This window comes from Heteronotia binoei, chromosome 6 (genome assembly GCF_032191835.1).
Source record: "Heteronotia binoei isolate CCM8104 ecotype False Entrance Well chromosome 6, APGP_CSIRO_Hbin_v1, whole genome shotgun sequence".
NCBI classification, from domain to species: domain Eukaryota; kingdom Metazoa; phylum Chordata; class Lepidosauria; order Squamata; family Gekkonidae; genus Heteronotia; species Heteronotia binoei.
This window is the reverse complement of record NC_083228.1, coordinates 37,665,557-37,679,947: the sequence shown is the minus strand read 5'-3', so window position 1 is coordinate 37,679,947 and position 14,391 is coordinate 37,665,557. Positions and strand designations below refer to the sequence as shown.

Genomic DNA, 14,391 nt, shown 5'->3' with positions numbered 1-14,391 from the left:
AAAGATCAGAAGTAGTACAAAAAATCCCAGTATTGCCAGCGTTTCAAGTTCACTTTATTGTCGTTATCACAGTATTTCAGAATAAACAACTGATCCTGATTGAATGCCACTGTGTATCTTGACAGAACAACAAAATAATCTCAGAATGGGAAAAGGGTAATAAATATCAAATTATTAAATCTAAAATGTACAAATATAAAATGTCAGTAATTTTTGGAAAAAACACTGTAGTAAAATCTGGCAGCCATAGTTTTCCTTTGGGCATCTGTTTTAGGGAAAGGCCTTTCCTCTCCCATCCATATCACCTCAGGTCTAAAACAGTTATTTTTACATCTTTCCCAATGACATGTTTGCAACTCTGTAAACAAACAAACAAAAATCAAATCAGTCACAGTCTCTGTTAGTATGGAATCCACTGCAGCCGAACAAGAATAACACGTGTAACAGACAGAACACAAGGATGGCTTGTTTCTTTGAAAACATGGTATTTGTCAAATGGCTAGTGCCACCCTGTCAATGAGATCTGACTAGTAGGCAGGGAGGATATTTTCCTGATGCCCAAAGAAGCATTTTCTTTTTATGGCTCACCCCGTCCCTTTCTTGAAAGCCTGGCAGTGGTGGTGGAAAGTGCTATCAAGCTGTAGCTGACTTATGCCAACCTTGAAGGGTTTTCAAGGCAAGAGATGTTCATAGTTGGTTTACCGTTGCCTGCTTCCACATGGCAACCCTGGACTTCTGGTTGACCCTGCTTAGCTTCCAAGATCTGAAAAAAATTGGGCTAGTTTTGGCCATATTGAAAGCTTGCTGTCATATAAAGACAGATATGTGTAGCAGTAATTACCAAGTTTGCATGACATGTTGAGCTGCGTATCATTGGATACTGAAATAGCAATGCCTATAACAATATTGTCCGCACAGGAAAATCCAACTGAATGATTGCTGTAGTGTATCAATAATGTAACATCCTATGATATGTGGGTGTATCATTGGTCAGTGTCAGCTTAGCCGCACTGCTGTGTAACCAAATGAAAAGGAGTGATTCATGACTGAAATATTAGGGGGGCGCTGAGTATATTTAACTTACTTTATGTGAAAGCAGCAAGAGCAAATTTTCGATCCTAGCTCAAGTCAACTGCAAGGTAGAAAACACCCCCCTGCCAAAGTTATAGGATTCATGCTTATTTCTACTCCTCCATCACCAGTACACTACAGCTAGTTCGGGAGCAGAGGGAAGAAGAAATGGAGTTCACATATCCTTCCCCTTTCCAGAAGCAAACTGGTAGAGTGACCCTAAAACCGTTAAACAACAATCTTCAACATGCATGTTTTGAGATTATTATTCATCTGTCATTTTTTTCAGCAGTGTTGCCACTTGTATGATCTAAAAAAACCCTACTCCGTGACAGTATATGTTTTAAAATATATATCCTTAACGATAGTGGTGGTGATTAATGTAAGTGTTATCCTTACATTAAATAGCCTAGGCTCCTTGGTATGAGGATGGAAGCCCTTCTTTTTACAAGCAGAAACTTCCAACATGGCAGCATTAGTAAGTCTGAAGACTCCGGTGCTAGAAAGCAAAGAATAAGAGTAACTTGTAAAAAACATGTTGCTCCTTTGCAATCTGAAAATATATCCATAGATTAGCCAGAATCATAAACAAAGGTGCATAAAGAGCAGATAATGCATAAAGAGCAGACAGTATTTCAAATCAAACTCATCCCTAACAACTGACAAAAGTAGCTCAATCCCATGAAGCTGCAGAAGTGCACAAAACAGCATCTATAGCAGCAACTAAAGACAATACAGTGGTTCAGAATTGGCCAGCAATTCCCTGCTTGAATTTGTGAAGCCCTGTAAATGTATACCTGTATTGTGCTGCAAATGCAGAACTCTGCTTGACACTGGGAGGGACTTTTCTTCACCACTCATTAGTACACCATCAATGCAATCATAAACAGAGTTGCACATTTCTAAAAGTTAGACTAGTAGTTACAGAGGCCACTGGGTCTGACCATTTTAGAAGAGAATTTGGCCATTTTAAAATTATAGAAGAGCCTGATCAGGCCCAGGGCACAGGGAGACCAGGCAATCTTGTCCTCACCCTCCATGCTTTTTCATGAGCTGAACTCACAGCATTTTTAAATGTTCAAATTCTTCTCTAAAATCATGTTGGCAGTCACAGGCCAGGCCACTGTAACTTCTACCATAGTCCTAAGCCCACAAACTTCAGTGAGTTTAGAAGGGTCTGCTTACAATTACACTGTATGTATGGATCACCTCTGTGAACTGAAGAAACAGCCTTATATGGCCCAACTGCATCACAATAAGAATTAACTGTTGTTTCATATATGAAAATGTAGGATCACGTGATTAACCCCCCAAATTATAGGCATGTTCTGCCTAATTGCTTCAATAAAAATTAAAAACCCACAAAACATGTTTTGCTGTGGAAAATGGTACGTTTGCATAAATATTTTTTTTAAAAAAATCATAGAATTATAAAGTTGGAAAGGACCCCCAGGATCATCTAGTCCAACCCCCTGCACAATGCAGGAATGTTCAAATACCTCCCCCTAAATTCACAGGATCAGCATTGCTATCAGATGGCCATCTAACCTCTGCTTAAAAACCTCGAAGGAAGGAGAGCCCACCACTTCACGAGGAAGACTGTTCCACTGAGGAACTCGTGGGCATTCGATGAAATTGCTGAGCAGTCGGGTTAAAACAGATAAAAGGAAGTACTTCTTCACCCTAAGGGTGATCCAATATGGCTTCTCTTATGTTTTTATGAATTGCTCTGTCAGGAAGTTCTTCCTAATGTTGAGCCAGAAACTCTTCTGATTTAATTTCAACCCATTGGTTCTGGTCCTACCTTCTAGTAGACAAATGAAGGATCTGATTACTGAAGTAATTTTCAGTTGATTCGTCATTTGTTGAGACCTTACAAGAGCCACTGCCAGGCATTACAGACAGTGCTGGGCTAGTGGACCAATGGACTGACCCTATCTAAAGCAGCTTCATATATTCTAAGGTTCATTGTTAAAAGGAACAGCCAACTTTATAGTTTTATTTATTTATTTATTATCTCTCATATTAATACAACAGAACCAAAATAGTGTTTTTAAAAAAATACCCTTAACTTACAGCCTTCCATCTAAAATTAATAAAGCTTCCACACTGAGCAAATAGTTCAACTTAAGCAACAGGCACTTATGGTACAAGAAGAAGTGAACAAAAGTGGTCCACAGAAACCTTTGGTTTCCAGCAGTGACTCAGTGCACTGAAGGATATATGCACTGAGGAAATGAAGAGGGGTAAAACTCACTCATTATGTTTTGGTGAACAAACAATTGCAATAGCCTCTGGTAACATTAGCTGATAAGAGCAATGTGTATGAAGATCAACACTAGATAAGAATGCCGTCTGTGTTGGATGTGTCTACAAAAGAAAAAAGAAAGAAAGAAAGCTTTGCATAGTGGACACTTTTCTTTTCACCCGTCAAGGTTAGAATACCATCAAGGAGAAATCATTACTAAAAGTTTTTTTCTAAACTTCTGTCATTGAAGGAAACCATTTATGCCATTCATCATCTAACATGATTAAGGTAAAGGTATCCCCTGCACAAGCACCAGTCGTTTCCGACTCTTGGGTGACGGTTGCTTTAACATTTTCATGGCAGACTTTTTTTATGGGGTGGTTTGCCATTGCCTTCCCCAGTCATTTACACTTTACCCTCAGCAAGCTGGGTACTCATTTTACACTGTTAAAGACCTTCAGAACTTGACATCTTGAAGTCACAGTTGAGGTAGTTTTTGAAAGTTTTAAGAGTAATCAGGCAAGAAAATAATCCCGAAAGAAGCATAAAACAAAGGCCTTTGCCTATGCAATTATTTCTGGAACAGGAAAAAATACAAACAACTAAACTTCCACTTAAACTCAGGTGGCTTAGTTTCTTGGAGCGCTATCTGAACAGTAAGCTCACTGCAGAAAGTCAGGCATCCTGGTTTAGGGTCCTGAAATCCTGGATATTGTCTTTCTCAGAGCTGCGATGGAAGGGGATAGCTTCATACCCATTCAGGGCCTTTCACTGAGAGATCACTGAATCCAACCCATTAGCTGATAGAGCTAAATAAACAGATGTGATCTAAGACCACTGTTGGAGAAGGTAAAACACACAAATATTGTAGATTGGATGCAGGTGGGTAGCTGTGTTGGTCTGAAGTGGCAGAACTAAGTTTGAGTCCAGTGGCAGCTTTAAGACCAACAGATAAACAGCAAATAAAACTCTGTTGGTCTTAAAACTCTTATTTCTTTCCTTCCACCATCTTTTTATGGTGAGACCTGGAAAAATTACACATGTACTTGAGAGCTGTCATCTTTCCTGCAATGCTGATAACAGTACATTTGTTCTTTTGTTTTTGTTTTTTAATTTACATGCTTGCCCTCCCTTCTTCAACACTTCATTGGCTGTATACTTACATGGATCCAGCCTAGAGTGAGGAGATCATGTTGGTCTTGAACACTGAATAATTCTTCCACATTCTCCATGTCACAGTAGTCTGGCCCTGCAGACTGTTTTGGTATTATCACATGAGTAATAATGAATTCATTATGGGTCTGTAAAACACAAGGGTGGGGAGATATCTTTTTGAACAAGTAACTTTAATCTTCAGAACCTAATGGTGGTATAAACTGGCAGAATTCTTACTACTGACTTCAGTGGAGCTGCACTAATTTATACCAGCTTCATCCCAATGATTCATCACAGCAACAGACAAAATAGCAACAGTGGAGTTTACATAGTACATATGAAAATACAGACATATACAAGTTTTTCTCCCCAGGGGTGCTTTCTGCATATATCTAAAACTAGGACATTAGTACTGCCCTTTTAGTATGCAGCCCTTTAACACCTGATCTCAGTGGAATTCACTTAGTAAATATACATAGAAATGGCTTATGTATCATTTCCATCTTCTTATTAGCTATAATATATACATTCCACATCTGTGTATATACCTCAGGCACCAGGCTGAACAGTTTAGACATCTTATACATTTAAATATTTCAATAGATATAAATATACATTATTATTATCAATATACATTATCAAGAGGCATAAGCAAAACCCAAACAACCGTAAATGGTGTGTTAGAAGTGGGTTTTTAAAAAAGAAAATCTGAGGATAGCTTCTGCTATCCTTAACATCAATTTTCCTGCAATAAAATTTGTATTTGATGGAAGCCAGAAAAAAAACCATGAAGCATCTTGGAAGTGGCACCTGGAACTGCACAGGAGTGGATGGTAGCAGGTTAATTGTATTTCATGCCTCTCATAGAATTAACTACTTCAGCAGAGGCAAACAATCAATTGTCTTAAGTTCAATAAGAATTTCTGCCCAGACCCAAACAAGCTATTATACAGAAAGCCAGTTATATAGCACACTTACACTTCAGATCTGCTTTTGCTCTGATACCACTTCATTATAGGAAAATACAGTATTACTAAAAGTGACTTCCCCATACAAATGTGAAGGATCAACTGTACCAGTTTTCCACAGAGAATTCCACATGTCTCTATTCCTCTTACTGTATTTGCTTCTGCTAGCAGCAGAAACTTGTGACAAAGATCCTTGGGCAGAACTACACTTCGCAGCCCTTCAGTCACATTGCCTGAAAAGGAAAGGGAGGCAGGGAGAGAGAGAGGTCATGTACAAGGAAATCTTACAGTAAAACATTTTCCTAAGGTTGAACTGGATCCTAACAGTTTTAATTGTCTGAGATGTGAACATTTGGATTTTTATAGGTAGTTAATTAGTACTTTCAAATTATATATATCTGAAATATGATGCCAATCTTGAACACTGGTAATAAAATGACCCTAACTGAAAATGGAAAACATTTTAAAGTGGGAAATATTTGTTTAAAATGAAAATGGGATGCAGTGGTCTGCCGGGAAGAAGCTTGCTTACTCTGGACAGCACTCAATGTAGCAGCTGGCTTTATACCTCGACTAATCGGAGGAGACCATCCAGCTGAAGCTTCGCTCTTGTTTGTTAATGCAGTGGACAAAGTATTGTTCAAATGTGGTGAAAGGCACGATGACAACGTGCTCCCATCCGTCTGCTCAGATGAAACAGAATTATCTCTAATTTTCTGATCACGGGCTAGTTCTTGCTTCTTCAGCTGATCTTCAAAGAACTGAAACTGTTCATTTTCCAGCTGCTGTTGACGGATTTGTGCTATTCTCCTTTTTTCTGCTTCAATCAAACTTTGCTGCTCCAGCTTCTTCAGTAATTCAGCTTTGCATTTGTTCTGGAATATGCGTTAAGTGGAGAGATCTAATCAACAGCCAAAGACAAGGATAGGAGCTTAACTAAGAAAGGACAAATCCCTTAAGTTTCATACCTTGGTTTATTTCAGTGGAGTTGGCCTGTTTTGAACTGACTGTCTTCGGAGAGGTGACATCTAAATTTTCTAATTAAGTAAATATACAAACAGGACCAGTGGGGTCCAAACCACATGTGACAATGACAGATCATGTCTTTAAAATATGACTCTGCCTTAATCATTTGTACAGCTGCTTTTCTCCTGCATGGACTTATGGACTTATTTCTGGTACTGAAACTTGAGTGAATGTACTGAAGGGTGGGTGGGAATGAGATCCCCATCAGTGCACCCATTTTGGCCCTTTCAATTGCTTTGCATGTAAATAAATCACATTTAAATAAGTGGATTTCCAGCCATGATGCCTGTTTGGTCATCCTAATTAGGGCCTGGGAATCAAAAGTATACTCTATATCAGGGGTTCCCAAACACCAGGTCGGTACTGGTCCACGGCCTGTTATCAACCAGGCCGCCACTCCGTCCCCCTGCTGCCACCCCCCTGCCCTTTGCAGCACTGCAACACGCCGCTCTGTCCCACCCCCCCACACACATGACAAGGCTCGGCTCTCTGCCACTGCCAGGGCCTGTCCCCTCCCTTCCTTTCCCCAGCTCTGCGCTCCGCCCCTCCACCCACACGATCAGAGGAGGCTCGGAGTCGACCCTACCCGTTTCAACAGGGCTGAGCTGATTCGAAGTTGTTTGAAGAGCAGGTTGGAGGAAGAGTTTTGCCCCTCCCTCCCTTCTGGAAGTTAAGGTAGGGAGAAGCCTCCTTCAGCATGCTATTCAAATAACTTAGAATCAGCCCGGGCCCTGCCAATGTGGCCCAAGCCTCACTGCAGCGCCTCTCTGATCACACGGGGGGAGGGGCAGCAGGCGATGGGGCTTGGCTCTACTCGCTTCCGCAGGGCCTGGGCTGATTCTATTTGAATAGCACGCTGAAGGAGGCTTCCCCCCCCCTTAACTTCCAGAAGGGAAGAGGGGCAAAACTCCTCCTCCTCCAACCTGCTCTTCAAACAACTTCAAATCAGCCTGGGCCCTGTCGAAGTGGGTAGGGCCAACTCCGAGCATCCTATGATTGTGTGCATGGGGGAGGGGGGGATGGAGCATGGTAGCGCCGGGCAAGGGAAGGCAGGGGGCAGGTTGTGGTGGCGGCAGCGGCAAAACTGGTCCCTGGTGCCAAATAGTTTGAGGACCACTGCTCTATATTATTATATAGACACAATGATAAGGAGAATAAGAATACTGGTTAATGAAGTAACAGTGCAATTCTGAACAGAGTTACACTCTTTAGTCTACTAAAGTCAACAGTAGTCTGCACTGTATTTCTTTAGCTTGCAACTCCAAGCTCAATACAAAAGAACCCATGAAAAATAACTAAAGACATTCACTCTACAAAAAATTCTGTTTCCGTACAATGCAATAACACTACTCAGATATACAATAGCCTATTACAAAAACACATTCAAACCATATCAATAATGTCCAATCAAGTATAGGTCCACTGGTACTACTGTATTTCTTCAGTTCCTTCAAAAAATGTCCATTCAAATATGCATAACCAACCCACTTCTGTTCTTTGTCTTCTTCTTCTTTAATAGAGCAGAGTGCTTGTACAATCCCTGAGCAGAGTGCTTGTGCAGTCTCAATTCCCAACAAGGATATATATCCAATAGTGATCTTCTTCTCTTCAGTAACTTTAAACATGGATTATAATAAATTGCCCCTAATGGTATTGCCAACTAAACCACCATTTCCAACTCCATCTTTCTCAAAGAGGCGTAATTCATTTTATTGTTTTAGAATTTTAATAGAATTTTAATTAACTGTTAAATTAGTTTTGCTTAAATATACTGTACAATGTATGTATTGATTTGTGTTGTTAGCTGCCCTGAGCCTGCTTCGGCGGGGAGGGCGGGATATAAATAAAATGATTATGATTCCAAACAGAGCATATGGGATGCAAGCATCTCAGTGGAGAAAAATTCAGTGGACCTATACTTGATTGGACCTTCAGTGGACCTATACATTATTTATATAGTTTGAATGTGTTTTTGTAATATGACACTCTAATCACTATTCCATGCTTGATTAAAGATACAGCTGTCTGAAAACTTTACCTTGTCTTGCATATATTCCTGATATTCTGCACTGTATTTCTTTAACAAGTCCTTCTTCAGTTCATCAGTCCTTGGAAATGCAATGTCCTTCAGTTTCTTTGAAGGGGGGGGGGATAAAAACAAATAAAACCTCTGTATATATGCATGTGAATGCTTTAGTTCCTCCATTTTGAATCATCAGATGGACACCATATACAACATTTATTACAGTAAAGTTAAACAAAAGCAATGCATTCATGCTAACGTATCAGTCATAGCTGCAAAAAAGTGTGATATGAACATGGCTACAGCGCAGATGTAATGGCTCACTGTACTTCCCACCAAATTTAATATATGGCACAGGAGAGGTGTCAGTTGTCTTGTTTTACATGGCATTGGTTCCTCCTGAACTGGGAGCAGGAGATAAAGTCACAGCTGCTTCAGCAGACAGGCTCCCAGAATCAGGCTATATTCAGTCCTCAAGTTAGAACTACAGATTACAAAGTAAACATGGATTCCTCACCCTAAGTTTTAGCACTGTAATACTAAAGGAGGGAATGCATTTACTGAGGAGATATGGCAGACAATCCACCCCGCCCCCCACAATTATTCTTTATAGTTTTTAAACTCCATTTTTACTCCAGCAAAAGGCTCTAAATAAACTGGACTGGGGAAGCGAACAGCCATGGAGATGGTTAAGTGGGGGATGGCATTGCATCAATGAAGCTTGCTTAGTGATTTCATATTTTGGGGCAGCAAAAACTCCAGCAATAATGGGACTTTAAGAAATAACAAAAACTATGACATAATTGAAAGAGTAGGCATTTGAACTACAGAAAGTCTCAGAGAAAAAAAAATTACAATGGTTTTAAATCTCTCTATAACTCAAACAAATTTATCATTTAAAGTTTCTACTATCATTTATGAAACTATAAATGTGTGGTATGAGGAAGAGAGGGAGGAGGTGAGATTTATACCCTGTCCTTCACACACAGTCTCAGAGTGGCTTACAATCTCCTTCCCTTCCTCTCTCCACAAGAGACACACTGTGAGATAGGTGGGGCTGAGAGAGCTCTTTCCAGAACAGCTCTGTGAGAACTGTGGCTGACCCAAGGTCACTCAGCAGCTGCATGTGGAGGAGTGGGGAATCAAACCCAGTTCTCCCAGACTGGAGTCTGCGCACTTAACCACTACAGATAACCAAACAGATAAAGTGAAATGTATCTTGCTCACATGTTTCTATTGCATGGTTTTTTAAATTTTAGAATAGAAAACAGATTTTTTTTTTTGTCTACTCAAGACAGAATCCTAGGTATGCTTACATAGACCTAACCATAGTACACTCTCCTGAAATAAGTTAGATGTACACATAAATAGATTTAGGATTGGAGTATCAGTTAAGCATCTGATGTAATCATGTGACATTTTCTAGTTGATTTGCATGTATAAAGGCCACAGCTCTAATTCAGATTGCAATGCTATGGGAAATTTAGTAAGATTTATGAGAGCTGCACTACTAGTATAACTCTTCACTAGATGGACTTAAGTACAGGCCACATTTGGACCATTTTCTGGAACACTGTGGAATTTTTTGGAAGATTATCAAGGAATGGCAGACAGCTTTCTTGAAAGAGACTACATACCATGCTGCTCCAAGAGACAGCTGGGTGTGTTCTGAGATGTACTCTCAATTCATTAGGGGGTAACAGTGATGCCAAACAGGTGTGTACAATGCCCTGCAGCGGTGACTGTGTATCCTGGAGCATACCTTTGCAATGTGCTGGCAGATGTACAAGGGTGCCTTATCAGACAAGCTGATAGAGAAATGTTCCCTGTAGCAGCAAATGTGAAAGTCACTGTTCCACAGCACTGGTGAATGTTTGTAATTACTAGAAAGACTTTGCCCCCACCCCTGCTTCAAATGCCAGTTGAAAAAGCAACTCTACCTTCATAATATCCTGCTTTTCTGGAACAGCACACCGCTGGTAGTCTCGATGACTAGGCAGCTTTTCTACAAACAAGCTAAAAATGAAACACATACTTATTGTTCCTGATGAATACACACGATATCATTATTCTTTTTCTGTCCTGAGACAAAAGCAAGTTGCAGAAATCATATGGGACCAGAAACAACATTCCTTTTTTTTTTTGTTCAGATTTGTTTTCCATACCTTTAAATTATGACAGTGCAATTCTAAAGTAGGTTTTCACAATGCCTGAGTACACAATAGCTTTAATTCTTACACTATTTACTATGGTGCAATGCAACTAATTCTAATGGACCTATTCTGGAAAAGGTGGTTTATCAAGCACATTCAATGATATGGTATTTCCATCTGATAGATATTACTGGTCTACTTAGGTCAGTATTGTCAACTCTTACTGGCAGTGGTTCTCTAAAGGTAGAGGTTTTCCACATTACCCATGATCTGATCTCTTTTAGTTTGGAGACGCCATAGATTGAGCCTGTGGCAACCTGCCTGCAAAACAGATGCTACACCACTGAGCCATGATCCCACCCTAGAGAGCTTCTAGCTCTGGGCTACAATAAAAATGCAAAAGAACAGTGGCAGCACAATATATGAAATCCAAAAATACAACAATACAAACTATTGTGCACAAACAAACACTCTTAACTGGTGTATATAAAGTTCTATTATAATGAAATGAACAGCCTACAACAGTGGGCATACATTCATACAGTATAAATAGAAAACAACAGTCTCAAAACAATATACCAAGGAGGACCCCACACAGTCACTGAGTTTTCAAAATGAGTACACAGACTCAAAAATAATGTTCCACAGGAGTCCCTCCGTTGTTTGTTGACTTCTGAAGGACAAATTCTAGCCTTCACGCAAACCCCGGATTTGATTGCGTTCCGCTGTTCCTGCAGCTTCCTCGTAAGTCAACTGTAAACAACAAAAGTAGTTTTTATCGGTCACTTTTGTTGTTTACAGTTGACTTACGAGGAAGCTGCAGGAGCAGCGGAACGCAATCAAATCCGGGGTTTGCGTGAAGGCTAGAATTTGTCCTTCAGAAGTCAACAAACAACGGAGGGACTCCTGTGGAACATTATTTTTGAGTCTGTGTACTCATTTTGAAAACTCAGTGACTGTGTGGGGTCCTCCTTGGTATATTGTTTTGAGACTGTTGTTTTCTATTTATACTGTATGAATGTATGCCCACTGTTGTAGGCTGTTCATTTCATTATAATAGAACTTTATATACACCAGTTAAGAGTGTTTGTTTGTGCACAATAGTTTGTATTGTTGTATTTCTGGGCTACAATAAGGCAAGAACTTGCATAAGTCAACAAAGCACTTATATCTGAAAAAAACCCACCTCCTGAGATAGTATACCAAGATATTTTCTCAGTGCTACAGTTACACTAAAGTATGCAATCACTGGTTCATAACATTTAATCAAACGCCATTCACCAAATACATATTACAAAGTGGATGCCCACAAGCCAAAAGTAAAAAATTAGGATATACAAATAGCACTTCAGAACATATATCTTATTTAAGCTCAAGTGGCACTGGAACCCAAGCCGCTTCAGCCTCCCCAGCTATTTTATGAACCGGTCCTACAGGTGCGCTATTTGGCTCAGGGGGAAAATTCAGGTGTACACTAGTGGGTTTTTCCAATGGGCCACACAGCATCTTCCCTGGACTATTTCAGATCAGGAAAATGACACAGGGAAAGGCTGAAGCCCCTTCTCCATCTGTGCTGCGCTTGTGAACTGAGCAGGGCATCGCTTGAGTGGGAACTGAGGAGAATCTGCAATGCACGTGTGATTGATCTATTCAGGACACAGGGTAGAAACCTGGACCCAAACCTGTTCTCTCCCTAATGTATGAATTGGCTATCAAATTTTTACCCTCAAGGTGAGATAAGCAGTCTCTTCTTTTGGCTGTCAGAAGCTGAAGTGGTTGCCTAAAATCCTGAATGCCCACTAGTTGTACCCAAATGTTCTGAATGTCCCCCATGACCTGCAGATTGCCTCCAGGGTGGAAGTGGTGGCAGTGTACAGCTCTCATTAGGAATCACCAATATGCAAGGGACACAAATTAGCTTGCTATGAGAGGGATCTTCTTCACAGTTGTTCTAAAATACAAGGGAACTGTGCATTCCAGCACTACAGACACAGCACACAGCTATAATAAATCCTAATGGAAAAGCTATTCTGGGAGCATGTTTTTCTCCTTAAAAGAGATACATGACTGCTCCTGCTCTTGATTACTCAGCTTCTAAATACATGAAGCCTGGGATTCTAAGCACTCTGTCTGCTCATAATAGAATCATGGAGGAGGGGGAAGATAATTTTTACCAATTCCTTTCTTTCACTGCAGCCTTGCCTTGATTCTCATGATTTTCCTAGAGGGGGTTTGCTAACGTATGGGGACACAAACTGGAGGAAACAGAAGCCTGAAGTGGGAGGGGAAGGCAAGTAAGTCACCATTTTGGAAGTACAGCTTTTTTTATGCCTAACAGGATCCAAGCCAAAATACTGGGGGGAAATTACATGGGTACCACATGGTGTCAAAGATAATTTCTGAGAGGTGCTCACGAGACTTGCAAAATCACACCTCACAACACAAGATGAATGTTAGATGGACAGGAAAATGCATTTTAAACGCAAAACATTACCTGTGTTCTTTGTTGGCAAAATACAATATCCCTACAATGAAAGCCTAACTCTAAAGGAAATCTGAATTCCCTGTAATGAATGAACAAGAAACACACATTTAATGAGCTCTGAAGTGGTTTTCTGGACTCTTCCATTATAGTATCCCCTGGCAGTCCTAAAATCTAAATGAAGTATATATCAAATAAAAATTCAAAAGCAGACAAATTCTTACGTTATAAACTTGTTATAGAGCACAAAGGCATTTTCAAGATTTCCTTCTTCAAGATATACAGATGCCATACGCTCCATCTCCACTCCAAACCTAAAGTAACGTCGTGGAGTAATGTCTTCATTTATGGTGATATTGCAACCAAGCTTGCTTAAGGCACGTACACGTTCTTCGGGGGTCAGTGAAACATCTGTGTGGTCAGGCATGGCAGCTAGCCTTTTCTTTTAAAGCAGAAAAGACAAGTAACATGTCACTATGATGATTGACCTTATTCAGGAACAATCTTGTCTAAGAAACTCAAGAAAAACCTTTGAGGTGCAATTAGCTGCAACTTTTAGATTCAGCAACATTTGAGGAACTTTAATTTTCTGCTTCCAGGCTATTAAAATATAATTGCAGAACATTACACTAAAAGCAACACCTTCCCCAGCTGTGCACGAACACCCTCTCTAACCACCACTTCCCAAAAGCTTCTCACTATTCATGAGTTGTGAGGGGTTTTTTTTAAATGCCAATTATGTTACACTTCACTGTGGTTCTTATTTTATTTTATACTGCACTTATTCAGGTGGGTTGCAGACAACATTTTTTTAAAAAATACACCAATATTATCTGCTTATTATTTTCATTTTACAGAGAAGAATAATGAATGAGGTTTGAAATGTGGTTCAAGCCAAACATTATGCAGGTAATTTGCTACTGTTTTCACATTGCCTTCCCATTCCTTTCCCTCCCTCTCCAGTAACATCTAATAATCTAAAATGCATAATATGTTAACCATGATGAGATTTGCTCCACCCATCCACACAAACGGCAACCAATGTAATGGAGTGGAGAGGGAATACAACCAAGGCCAAACTACACATGACATTTAGTTAGCTCAAAAAAAAAAATCAGTTTCCTATGAAAGCATCAATTCTCATTACTTACCAAAGAACTCATAGTGAATGGCTGGTCCATATTAGTTTCTCCCTTCAACCAACTTTACTGTTTTCTTCACAGTTCTTCCATCTAGCCACAGAAAGAAAAAATATAGATGTATAG

At 39.9% G+C, this 14,391-nt stretch overlaps 1 protein-coding gene across 4 annotated transcripts; it reads right to left on the bottom strand.

Moving 5' to 3' along the window:
- Positions 1-32: 32 nt before the first annotated feature.
- STAMBPL1 (STAM binding protein like 1) lies at positions 33-14,390 on the bottom strand. 4 transcript variants are annotated; one of them, XM_060241287.1, is made up of 10 exons: positions 14,278-14,390; positions 13,351-13,568; positions 10,432-10,507; positions 8,507-8,602; positions 5,975-6,317; positions 5,551-5,675; positions 4,483-4,620; positions 3,329-3,441; positions 1,471-1,570; positions 33-358 (listed from the first exon to the last, which is right to left on the bottom strand). In XM_060241287.1, exons 1-10 carry the CDS (start codon positions 14,305-14,307, stop codon positions 302-304), a joined length of 1,296 nt encoding a protein of 431 aa, XP_060097270.1. In that variant the 5' UTR covers positions 14,308-14,390; the 3' UTR covers positions 33-301. The 4 variants fall into 4 exon arrangements, 3 of the variants coding, with proteins under 3 accessions (XP_060097270.1, XP_060097271.1, XP_060097273.1); XM_060241288.1 differs by having other exon boundaries at positions 5,593-5,675; positions 14,278-14,355; XM_060241290.1 differs by lacking the exon at positions 1,471-1,570 and having other exon boundaries at positions 14,278-14,355.
- Position 14,391: the final 1 nt, after the last annotated feature.

What these genes read in the sequence shown, in the direction of transcription:
- STAMBPL1 (XM_060241287.1), bottom strand. Translation starts at nt 14,307, where the DNA reads ATGGACCAGCCATTCACTATGAGTTCTTTG. An exon ending in AAAAGCAGGATATTATGAAG is followed by an intron (nt 8,603 to 10,431) that starts GTAGAGTTGCTT and finishes CCCCCTTCAAAG; the next exon opens with AAACTGAAGGACATTGCATT. An exon ending in GAATTCTCTGTGGAAAACTG is followed by an intron (nt 4,621 to 5,550) that starts GTACAGTTGATC and finishes TGTGTTTTACAG; the next exon opens with ACCCATAATGAATTCATTAT.